A 12,324-nucleotide genomic window follows, 5' to 3' on the forward strand; every position below is an offset into this window, starting at 1 on the left:
TTATTTGTTTTTACAGGGCCTAATAGTTAATTTAAAGCATCATTACACACTTCTATGCATTTTACTAAACTGGACTATAAAAACTCCTAACATACCAAGGACAATATTCGATGAGAATATAAGGTACAGAAGAATGTCATTTTAATTAAAACACTTTGAGAAACAGGTAGAGTTGTGCTTGAGCTTTGCTTGTTTTTGTTTTTTTGGGGGGTTTTTTAAAAGTGGGATTTGTGGAAATAAAAATTAAAAACCTTCAATCTGAATTAAACTTTTTTTTTTCATGAAGGCTATGAAAGCTATATGAAAGCTTAAAAAATGATTCAAATAAGATTTAAGAGTCAAAAACTGTTATTGCCTATCAGATAGAGAAAGACCCATCAGTATGATAAAAGTTTATTATTAGTCAGCCAAACTGTTAAAAATGTTACTCAAGCAAAATAACATATTTTTTGTATTCACATGGAAACATGAATTTCATTCATTTAAAGTTAGTGATGACCTTCATGTGTTAAACAAAGATTAACACATGAAGGAAAAACTTTCCGAAGCTATATTGTATTTTGGGAGATTTTATAATCAAAACATAAGTGTTTTTTATGATCTGTTTTGTAATAGTGTTTTAACTGATAATGGCTCTGCTTTTCCCTTTGCTTGCTTCAAACTGTTGCTACATGTCATTTAGTTCCGCTTAACTTGTTTTTTGTTATTGAATTTTAAATTAGATATAATTTAAATGTTAAAGCCATGATTTGAAGTGTCTAAAAATGAGGTGTTGTTTCATGTGTCCCTTCTGTTTAAAGCGAGGATGTGGATGGCTGGTTCTCTGACTTGTTTGATGCTCTGAAAAACCGACCACATAAATATGTCAGTGCAGAGGTAAATGTATATTTCAGTGATTTCTCTTATTGTGTAACAACTTGTTGAGACCAAACCGTTTGTTAAACATTAATATAATTATTTGTTCATTGTTATTTTTTGGTGTTTAAGGACCTGTCCGTTGGGCAGCACACCATTGAGGTAAACTTATTAGGAAAATAAAACAAACCTTTTTGTCAACAGTTTGCTGAGAAGATTTATAATTGCATGCTAGCTTAGCTTACTTTAGTTGAAACACTGGGAGCAGGGGGAACAATCAGTCAAGAAAGGAAAATTCCACCTACCATGCTTCCTTTAACTTACTATAAAACACTTAATATTTTTTTGTTTAATTTTTTCAAACAAAGACATGTAGTGGTTTTACTGGGGACCTTATCAAGGACTAGTTTGGTAGCAGTTTCATCCTAGTAATAAACACCACACATAAAAATGGTAATCGTTACCTTCTACTAATTAAAAAGAAATAACTGAAAACATGCAAGTGTTCCGATTTTTGTAATCCTTGAATTTAGATAGTCTTCCCCCTGCCGTTTTTCTTTTTTGCTAAGCTAAGAAACGGCTAGCTGTAAATTAACATAACGTTTTGTCTTTTATATTATATAATGATTTAAAAGGCATACTCTAAATGTCCTCAGAGTTCTTAGAAGACTCACCAAGCATCAACTTGACTGAACATTAGCAGTCTATTAACCACACTCATTTTATTTTTGATTAATTCTTTGAGCATAAGATAACAAATAGAATAAATAAACAACAAAAGAAAGAACAGTCAAAGTCCTTCCATCGCTCTTACATGCCTGAAAAGGAGTATGAAGAAGTTACATTAATCCTACCCGTTTATAGTCAAAGCCCAGTGATTTGGATTACCCTTTGTCATCCATGTACCTCATAGAAACTATGTCTTTATCTCTCTTTTTGGATGATTGAATTTTCTCTCTGTGTAGTTCTTAATATAACTTCTCTCTCCCTCTTTTACCAGACTATTTCAAAACCTACCACACGGAGAAACAGTGTCAGCGCTGTGCCTGATCAGGTTTGCTAAATCCTTGATTAATCTGGCTAGTCTTTCTAAAACAGTCACATTTCAAGTAAATAAATAAACACTAAAACTTTGTGATGTCAAAGAAAAATATATTTGGCTTATCTAACAGATTTTGAACATTTTGAGATGTTAATGTTTGAGTGTATGTTTTCAGGCAGTGTTAAAATTACGATCGAAGTCTGAGCCATCCTCAAATCTTAGGGATGGAGAAACAGAGAAAGCAAAGGTACAATTCTTTTGTTTAATCAGTTTTTACAATGTCACTTTTAGATTAATGTTTCACTGCAATGTTGTATTCAAGGTAATAGTGGGTATGAAATGTGAATGAGGTTTCACATTCTTAATTATATTATTTTGTGATTATCAGAAAGATGAAGATTACGACAGAAGACGAGCATCAGCACCAGTAAATCCAATCTACGACTATCCCATATCCTACTGTAAACAACAACAACAACAACAACAACAACAACAACAACAACAACAAGAAGTAGGGGGGAAACAACCATTTCACTATTAATAAATAGCAAAATATGCTCTTGATTAAGCAACAAAGGTTTAGTTTGTAGAATGTAAAAAATAAATGTTTATTAAAGTTACAGTTAATTGTAATGCACATAATCTAATGAGAGTTTTCATTTTTCTTCTCTTTTTTTGAAATTTTTACAAACAAAAAAAAAAGGGTCAGGATGATGTGGATTGGGAAAATGGCGTGACCGCTGTCAAAGCAGAGTCAGTGTGAGTATTTACATCTCTGTATGTACAAATGTATCTGATATTTGATTGTTTCAGTTTATTCATATTTTGGAAATCCTCTAAGAGTCAAATACAGTTTAATACGTTTGTATTTATAAAGTCTGTTTATCTGTTTCTATAGGTATGAAACAATGGTGGAAGTTAAACTTGCTCAAGAAGCGTAAGTTTAATTTATAGAGTTAAAGAAGACGTCTTTCCTAATAATTATAAATAATTGTAATTGAAATCATTTTCTGGTGCTGGTCTCTTGTAGTGACCGTGAAGTTGAAGAGGTCACCAAAGGCACCCTGATGAGGTCCGTCAATCAGGTCTTTGACAAGCTGAAGACCCAGATTTCACCACTCCCTTCGTTCAATGAGGAGTCAACCTATGAAGACAGGTAATTCTCTGATTAATGGCAGGTTTTTTTTCACCTTCACTGTGTATTTTTGACTTTGTCTTTGGCTTCAGCGCGCTTTGCTCTTTGTGTAACATGTTTTGTCAGTGCCCTAGATACTAAAATAGCTCACTCATAAGAGGTAACCCCGACCTCATGGGCTCAAACATCTAAACTGACAACGGCTCGCGTGTAATTGAGCATGTTATTTTTAACAGCACAGAACTGTTGACACTTCAGGACTCGTCAGGAATCTAAAAGAGGCAGCGCCTCACAGCTTTTTTAGCAATCTATGACTAGATGGCACTTGAACGAGTTGGTACAGATTTGTCACTCAGGTTTAAAAAAAGCATCCCTTTATACCCATGTATAAACTTGGTCCCAGGTCAGGTTTAACCAATTACTCAAAAGTAAGCCATGATTTGCCAAAACTAAATGCAAACCATGTCCACAGTGACCCTAAACTTAGAAAATGATTTAACAATACTAACAGAAAATAGCCAGTTAAAAGTGAAAAAAAACAAAAAACACTGAAAAACAAAGTGAGTGATATCCAATGATAAAAAAAAAAGTCCACATTTATTAGACTGGCTAAAAAAAGTTGATAAACTAGTGTGAGTCATGATTGCTAACATGGCTACCATAAGCTAGTAGTGGTCATACTGGACGAAGTTAGGCTGTAGCTGAGAGTTAGTGTTAGCTCATGTTTGCTAACAGGAGCTATCCTAATAAGCATACAGCTTAAGGTCATACATGACCATGTAAACCTGTGACTGGAAAGGACCTGTATGTTGTGACTTGACAAAGGGTGTGTTTTATCCCTTATGAATCAACACTTCAACTTACTATTGGAAACTGATTAATCGTGTAATATTCAAAGTTATATCAGAAATATATATATTTATGTAAAATAGTTTTTTAAAACATATCTAATATTAAATGCCATCGATCTAAATTCTTGTGGACAATGTCTTAGTAAGACTGAGAAAATGTTGCAACTGGCAGCAAACATTAGTTGCTAACGATACCTCCCTTCTTTGTCCTATAACAGTATCTAATGGTTACTAGACCAAGCTACACTGGAAAGCACCTGCGTGTACAGTCTTGACAAAGGGTTTGTGAAATACCTTATGAATAACCCTAATTACTGGAACAGGAAAATGTCTTGTTTCCTCTTAATAAAAACAAAACGTTATCTACCTTTCAGGCTGGGGCATGCAAAACAATCCTGTACACCTGATACATTTACTCATAAAAAAAAAGGCGAACATTTTTTAGCCTTATCTCGTGCAAATCGCTGATGGCTAACTCATTTTTGTTAGATTTTTTTTGTCTGATATAATAAAATTCTATTCTGTTTTCCTCCAGGTAGGACTATCAAAGTGGCTAGGCTGTTATACTATCAATCAATCAATCAATCACTTTTAAAAAACAGCAACAGCTGACCAAAGTGCTATACATGAAACAAGAGAGCCATGCAGAATAATTAGTAAAACAAAACAACAAGACAGAAACTCGCACATACTGTACACGTTTACCAACACACATGCACACACAAAAAACCAACAATATAATTAAGACAGTCAAATTATAAGACATATAAGACACAAGAACTACAAGCAACCTATCAGAACTCAAAAGCCAACATGTAAAAATGTGTTTTGAGGCGGGACTTAAAGGATTCCACAGAGGAAGGCTGTTCCAAGCGTGGGGCCTTAACTGCAAAGGCTTGGTCACCTCGAAGTTTGTAGCGAGAGTGAGGTACAGTTACTACCTATGTTTCGTCTTTCAGGATGGGAAATATGTGTCAAGTTTGACTTCCTTTTTTTTACAACAGCATTATGGGTTAAGAGAATCGTTTCTGAAGTGCTGTAATTTCCGAATAATTAGTGTCTCCCGTGCAACCTCTAATAAGCTTTTTCTTTAAAAAATAAATAAATAAATAGCTTCAGGCCCTGTATATTTTATAATTTGTTTTTTTTTTTCAAATTCTTTTTTACTGTCCCATGCTCTTTGGTTTCATATCAGACATTATCGTCTACATTTTTTTCCACAATGCCAAATGTGGTTTATTCAAAGTGTGTAATGCTGCACTTAAAATCTTTTGTTATGCCATCTGTCTCTGAGTCAGCCTCTCCGCTGCACATGCAGATTAAGATGGAGTTCTTTCCTTGCTTTTCTCATAGCTCTTTCTATATAAGGTCCTTTGAACCAGTCTCATCTATCAAAGCAGTCTAAGAACACTTACAATGTTGAATCATTGAGTGCTGTTTCTTCCTCTCTTTTTTTTTTGCAGAGGTCGTCTCACTTCAGACTTCAGCAGCAGCTCCAGTGACAACGGAGCCATGTCTCCTGTAGAGATGATAGAGACACATCATTCGACCAGACTGGATAAACAAAGCTCAACTGAAAGGTGAGAGAGTTGACCCCCGATAAATAAAAGACAAATTGAATACACTAGTTTCAAGATGTTTTTGTCTGTTAGCATTGATGTTGGTGTTTACACTCTAGTTTAACAGCATAAGGAGACATTTGAATTCTCCCTGAAGGGCCATCTGAGCCTGTCGGAAACAACCATGTAATTCTCAAAGATAAAATAAATAAATAAGAAGAGACGACACCTTTACAGTGACGCAGAAAATAAATGACCTGAGAGGAATGCTGGGATCAACACTGACATGTTGCAGGACTGGTTAGAGAGGTTTTCTGCAGGCAGTTAAATAACACTTGAATAATGAGCACGATATAAAATCAATGATGGCAACTCAGGTACTTTTTCTAAAATAAGTTGTCCAAAGAGAACAACAAGCACTTATCTGTAAAGATGCTCTTTCATTTTAAAATCAACAGTTTGTGTTTTAGATAAAATAAAAAAAATGCATCCTAAACAATTATCTAGGAATCAACAGGAGACGAATAGGGACAACTTGTTTAAGGCTTTTAAGTAAACAACTTGAATAGACATGAATGTCAAGTGTCAAGATTTCTCTAAAGCCGATCGATATAAACCATTGTTTAAAGCGGTGGTTGTTTTTCTCTTACAGCCTTGACACCATCACCCCAGAGGAGAGAGACTTTGAGATCAAGCAGGCAGATTTGAAAAAACACCTGACGCTAACAGAAGTGGACGGGAAGCCAAGGTAAGCTTGAAGCTATGAGAACGGACAACGAACACTATTGATGTAGAAGTCTAAAAACAGTCAAATGTGTTCGATATCACAACTGTTTGGTTTGTACTGCAGGCTTGTCATCCTCCATTAAATCACAGATTCTAATTGTTTAAAAAAAAACAAAAAAAACATTTGTAACAGGAAATGCTGTTTGACATGCAACAGGTCCTTCTTTGTTCCCAGTTCTCATTAGTAGAGGATGACTCAGAGGATTCAGCTGTATTGTGTGGAGTTCCTGGAACATCCTCCAAAGAAAAATACTGACCATAATTTAAAACAATTTGTTTCATTGCCAACAGTTTCTCCTTCTGAGATGGAGAGAAAACATCAATTGAACGGGCTTTCCCCCAAGGCAGGCTTAGTTATCAGGAACTCAATTTTACTCGTGTCTTGGTTCTCATCTCAGTCTTTGCCCTTCTTACAGTACTTTAGTCCTCACTCACTAAATGAACTGTTTTTTTCCTCTGAGCTGCTATTAAAAGTTCACAGCGTCACACTGTGTCTAACTGGCAGCATATAATCAAAGTAGCAGCAGCCTGAGCCCACAATCAGTCTACACACAGCATGCATTCAAGGCATCGCACCGAATATGTCAGCCAAAATCAACATATTATGATACTAATACAAATGAAGACTAAAAAGTGAGCCATAAGAAAACTTTTGTAGACAGTACGGCCGATTGCAAAAGAAGTTTATCTGTCCCTTCATGCGTGTGAGAGAACAACATAACATAGGTTTATCGCGTCTTGTCTAAACAGATTTCAGACCAACTGCAGTAAACAATAGACTACTTATCTTCTGATGACATTTGTGAATTTCCATTTTTAGAAAATATTTTAGTTACTGCAGATATATATTTTATGAAAAAGTGGAAAGAACGTTGACTTGACAGCTTGAGAGGGAACAAGTGTAAATTGACGATTTTTTTTTTGACATCTTGTTGCTAACGCTAAGCCTCATTATCTGATTCTGAATGTGCAAATTCGAAGGAAACTTGACTGCAAGGTTTCACAATTCGTCTTTCACCAGTAGAAACAGTTTTCTCCCTTCAAAGTGTCGAGTTTGAAAAAGCCTCTCTCCTGGTCCAACTGCTTCTGATTCAACGCATCATTCTTTTCAGAAATCATATCACATCTCTACTTAGGTCAAACGGTTATGAAGTGGGTAAATGCGAGAGCTGCAGCTTGTATCATCCTAAAGGTAAAACATGTGTCTGTGTGTGTTACAGTGTGTCAGGTTGGACAGGCCAGCCACAGTCAGTGTGTCTGTTTCACAAAGGTGATCAAATCCTGGCCATCAATGACCTGCACACCTGCAGTGTGGACGAGTTCAACACGCTTCTCAGCAAGTCTCTGAAGAGTGAGGTACAAACTTCACACACACACACGCTAAACAACAGGGTACCGCTTTTTTTGGATACACCGATGACTGTATTACCAGTTTGGCTGAGAGGTAAATGGTTTCTCTTTCAGGTAAAAGTGACCATCCTTCGTCTTCCTGGATGTCTACCTCTGCACGCATCAAACATTCCCTGCATTGAATGACAACCCAGCAATCTATACAGACAAACATTCCCTTCATCTTTGTGTGTTTAAACGACTTAATGGCACCTTCTTTTTAATAACACTTGGTTGTACCAAGTTTTGACCACTCCAGGCAAGGGGACTGTTTTATGGAGAAGTGACGAGTTCTCTTTAAAGAAAGAATGTGTGACTTTTTGCTCCTGGAGATGTTTTCCCTTGAGCGCCAGCATTAAACCAAAACAAACTGCCGTTTGGCGACACCTCCGCTGTTCTGAAGCCTCCGCTCTCATACAGCGGCACAACTCCAACCCCTCTCCACTTGCGTTCACGCAAAGGAGTTATCAATTAAAACGCACCATGAGCAGCGTTAAGCTTAACGGGGCGGCCAAAATTGTCCATTGCTCGAGTTGCAATTGCCTGTGTCCTGCATTCTTGTGCTAGCAGGCTAACGTTAGCCAGTTTAGTTAACTCATAGCTTCATACCAAACATAAATTGACACAGAATGACCATAATCTAAAGACACTTATGTGTCATCCAAATAAGCAGTGAGCAGGCTATGTTATTCTTCTTTTCTATAGTCCCTGATTAAAACAGCTTTAGCTTTAAGGCCGTCCATGAAAACATGATGGAAACATGGCTCAAAGGTACAGCTGGCAGGACTCATTGTAGACAATTTATGACTCAGAGAGATAGTTACAGAGAATACCTTGATTTCTGCTCTATTTGTGCACATTCTTCCTTTAACCTGTCATAGCTCAGTTCAACCTCTGAATATAAGTCTAGAAGAGTTTAAAGTGAATTTAGCAGATACAATGAAGGATATTTAAATAAACCTCACACGTATAATATCTAAGAAGATCAAGTGTATTTACGTAACTGATTCCTTTTTGTTCCAAATAGTAACTTCATGTTGATAGGGGCTGTGCTCTGTCATTGTGACTGGAATGAAACAAAAGGCTGAGGGTAAGGAGTCATGTTTCCCGAAATGACACAAACAACTTTTGACAGGACAAACGTTCCGATTCACAAGATAAAGTAGGAATCTTACAAGGCTTGTTGGGCCAAAGAACATGGTGCAATATTAACAAAAATAACACCAACTCCGTACACAAAAATGTGTTTTAAACAAAACTGTTTTTATAGCAACACTTTTTCCACACTTTAAAATACAGCAGAAGCAACTAAAAGTGTTGTTTTACGTGATTCAGTGTAAGTGTAACAGCGAGAATGTCTGGTAATTCTGGATTTGGCTTTTCTTTTTTTTTTGTGATTTATACTTTTTTATTTTGTTTTCCCATCTTTAACATATACCACCAATTTACAAATAGTGTACATATTTCAAAGCAAGTCAAAATGGATGTTGCTTTTCTTACTGAATCCCAAAAGTGACTTCCGTAAGAGCACCTTAAAAAAAGAAGAAAAAAACAAAACAGAAAAGAACAAAATGAACTAAGCGTTGGCGTCATAAAAGAGTACAAATGGATTTAAGAACATAAAAACAGGGATGAGGAAAAGAAGACGTGGATCCGGAATTTGCATTTTTTGATCCCAATGAAGACATTTAGTGTCTTTTTGAGGAATTTTCTAATTATTTCCTAAAAGAATGCGACTTAAGCAATAACTGATGCATGAAAAGTGTGAATGCCAGCAGTGCTGATATATTTCCAGTCTGCCTGGTATGCTGCACCTGTGATGCCACTTCTTTGTAAGCCGTGCCTGATAACGCCTTCCTGAGAACACAAAGAGACGAGCACACTTTGTTCATGTGTCTCTGTTAAACACATGCTACTAGTTACTTCTCTGTTCCATCTAAAATTAAACTATGATTTATTATGTATCTGAATTGTGTTTCAGGAGACAACAAATAAAAAATAAAAGATTTCAGAAAAACAGCAGCCTGTCACATCATCCACTGCTCAGGGAAAGTCTGGTGAATTAATATGCTGACAGAACGGTGATTCACCTCGGGCTGTGTTTCACTTGTTTCTCTCTGATTCCGAACACAAACAGTGACTAAGACAGCCGAGGACAAATTTGCTAAAATATAGCTCTAATTCAAGTCTTAAAAATGAGTTTTTATAAAATAAGGTCAGTTGAGCAGAGCCTCTCCCGGATAAAGCAAACACCCAAATGGATCCTTTCTAAGGACTCCTCAATTAGAGCGCTGCAAACCAATCACCATTTTTTAAATCATGTCACAGACTAGTATCCACAGAGAGCGGGGATAAAGCTTGTCTTTAAACTCGACATCAAATAATTTAATCTTCATTTGTTAATACCCACATGAGTGTTTTTCCCAGAGCACTGAATCAGCTGCTCAAAGCGTTTAGTTTCAAGTTTGAATGGAGCTGCTGTATGGATCAGATATGAGTTCTGACAAAGCAATTATTCCGGATGTTTAGTCTTTGAGGCTGTACTTTAACTGTGATGCTCAAGCTGTGCTGTATTATAAATACACTTATTATAATTTAATGCATCCTTTACAAGGCTGCAGAAGTTGACTGTACTCGGGGAAATCTGTGTTTTATTTTTTAGTACATAACCTGCTTAATAATAAATTATGCAAGATGGATAAAAAACACTGTTTCCTCCACATGTTTCTTGAACAGAATGTTAAATACAAAAACTACATAATTTTCTTCAATCTTCATTAAAACTTCACAATTGTAACTTTTTTTGTGAGGAGCTTCCAGGTTGTGTTCATTTGTGCGCCTTATGTGGACACAGAAGGATGATGTAGCTCTTCTTATCTTCTCCTGAACATGTGTACATAGTTTTTCCTGACCAAAAAAAAAAAGTCTTTTTTGGCAAATGTCAAACATACAACTCACTATAATTCTTTGGTGTAGAAAAAAACCCCCGGCTGTCTGCAGACTATGGTTAATCCCCTTGTCTGATGCCTACCCTGTGGCTATGGTAAATGGACTAGAACATGTATAGTCTTCTGACAGGTCACACCTACCCATTCACACACTGATGGCAGAAGCTGCAACCATCGGTATTAAATAATCCATTCTTACACATTCACACTCCACAGATGAAGCCGCAAGAGCAACTTGAGGTTAAGTGCCTTGCCCAAGGACAAATTTGACAAGTAGCTGCAAGAGCTGGGGATCGACCCCCTGCGACCTTCCGTCTGAGAGACGACCGACTCTACCAACTGAGCCACAGCCTCCCCCAGGATGACAGGTATATCAAATATCAACTCAATCTTCTCCCCGATGGTCTCGTGTGCTGTTAGGTCATGTAAAGGCAGTAGTAGTAATTTCATCCTGTTAAAAAACTCCTCTCAGGGAGAGGTAGCATAACAAGGGAAGGAGAGTATTTTTTACATTAAAATGCCAAAATGAGTCACCAATAAGACCAACCCACTGACTGAATTAAAAAAGATAATTTAACATCCAATTTCTTCTTCAAGAGTTAGTCAGTGTGTTAATGCCAGAGGGATAAATACATCATGGTGTTTTTATTAGAAGTGGCTCCCTGGATCAGACATGTCTGTGGGCACACACACAGTCACAGATCGTCGAGGGTGTGATAATGACATCTGCAGGATTTTAGAATAGAAGGAATAATGCCGGGAGATGGTTTCAAAACGGAAACTTTAAGAGAATAATAAAGTAATCATTACATGTGATGGAATTAAAAGCCAGGCTGCAGGTATGCATATACAGTAGGTAAGAGCAAATAAAAAGGAAATGACAATTCACAACTTGTTCGATTCAGTTGCTGCACACTCCGGCATATATATTGCTGGATTCTAAAGAAACACATTTTCAATATGGAGACTTAGATCGTATCGCAGACATCCTGCTCCCTCGGGCCTCTGAGTGAAAACACAGCTCAGGCAGATGGAATAAGTTGAAGATGTTCGACATGAAAGACGAGATCAAGCTGCGTCTCTTTGAAAAAGCCAGTTCCACAGAGATAAAGATTCAGAGAGCTCAGTCTCTGTTGCCTCAGAGATAAACGGCTGACAGATTCGACAGCAGTCTGCCAGACACTTTAACCTTTTTAAAAGCCAGCACAGAACAGTGATTCTTACTTCTTTAAACGGCCGCAGGAGAGTTCAATGTGTTCGGACAAAATCAGCAATATAAAACGTTTAAATGGCGGAGGTGTCATTTTCAAATGCAGATAATATAACCCTGAAAACCGCTAAGTTGTTACATTTTTACAGGAGAGTAAACTAATATTGAATCTTATCTTTTTCTGTAGGCCTACGTCTTGCTCTCCGTCTGTTTTCCCACCTTCTCTTTGTGTAGCCTACGTATCGATAGCTCATGATCTTGATCTTATCTCTGGCTTGCTCCAAAATCTGAAGATATACAAGCGTAAGCACACACATAGATTAGATAGTTATATACAGTATGTCTTTATGTTACCTCTCCCTATATCCTCAGCTCCACTTATTCTCTCTTAAATACACTTAAACTACATTTGTCTGTATCTAAGTCTTCCCTAAATCCCAACATTTCATTTACTTTTACCGTGATAGGTCATTTTTTGTTTTTTCTCCAGACCTTGAATCATTTGGTCCCTCAAATTGAAAAAAAAAAAAAAAAAAGCACAAATCAGAT

The 12,324-nt window shown here is 36.7% G+C and overlaps 2 protein-coding genes across 3 annotated transcripts in view; one reads left to right on the forward strand and one right to left on the reverse strand.

Moving 5' to 3' along the window:
- The window catches only part of LOC306842303 (pleckstrin homology domain-containing family S member 1-like), an 11,230-nt gene extending 1,520 nt beyond the window's left edge, over nucleotides 1–9,710 (forward strand). The window contains exons 6-17 of one of the 2 annotated variants that reach the window (XM_079372470.1): nucleotides 801–876; nucleotides 988–1,017; nucleotides 1,856–1,909; nucleotides 2,073–2,144; nucleotides 2,286–2,408; nucleotides 2,601–2,656; nucleotides 2,796–2,834; nucleotides 2,928–3,053; nucleotides 5,347–5,463; nucleotides 6,095–6,190; nucleotides 7,449–7,584; nucleotides 7,693–9,710. In XM_079372470.1, the coding sequence (XP_079228596.1) occupies nucleotides 801–876; nucleotides 988–1,017; nucleotides 1,856–1,909; nucleotides 2,073–2,144; nucleotides 2,286–2,408; nucleotides 2,601–2,656; nucleotides 2,796–2,834; nucleotides 2,928–3,053; nucleotides 5,347–5,463; nucleotides 6,095–6,190; nucleotides 7,449–7,584; nucleotides 7,693–7,764 (997 nt within the window). In that variant the 3' untranslated portion in view covers nucleotides 7,765–9,710. Of the gene's footprint in view, nucleotides 1–800; nucleotides 877–987; nucleotides 1,018–1,855; nucleotides 1,910–2,072; nucleotides 2,145–2,285; nucleotides 2,409–2,600; nucleotides 2,657–2,795; nucleotides 2,835–2,927; nucleotides 3,054–5,346; nucleotides 5,464–6,094; nucleotides 6,191–7,448 lie in introns of both variants that reach the window. The other variant, XM_079372469.1, reaches the window with a different exon arrangement.
- LOC306842304 (zinc-binding protein A33) overlaps nucleotides 1–12,112 on the reverse strand; it is a 20,458-nt gene extending 8,346 nt beyond the window's left edge. Inside the window, exons 1-2 of the mRNA XM_079372472.1 lie at nucleotides 11,995–12,112; nucleotides 5,299–5,402 (exon numbers count right to left, since the gene is read on the reverse strand). The gene's annotated coding sequence lies outside the window, so the exon portion shown is untranslated. The remainder of the gene's footprint in view (nucleotides 1–5,298; nucleotides 5,403–11,994) is intronic.
- Nucleotides 12,113–12,324: the final 212 nt, after the last annotated feature.

Source organism: Symphodus melops (genome assembly GCF_947650265.1).
Source record: "Symphodus melops genome assembly, chromosome: 21".
In the NCBI taxonomy this organism is placed as follows: Eukaryota; Metazoa; Chordata; class Actinopteri; order Labriformes; family Labridae; genus Symphodus; species Symphodus melops.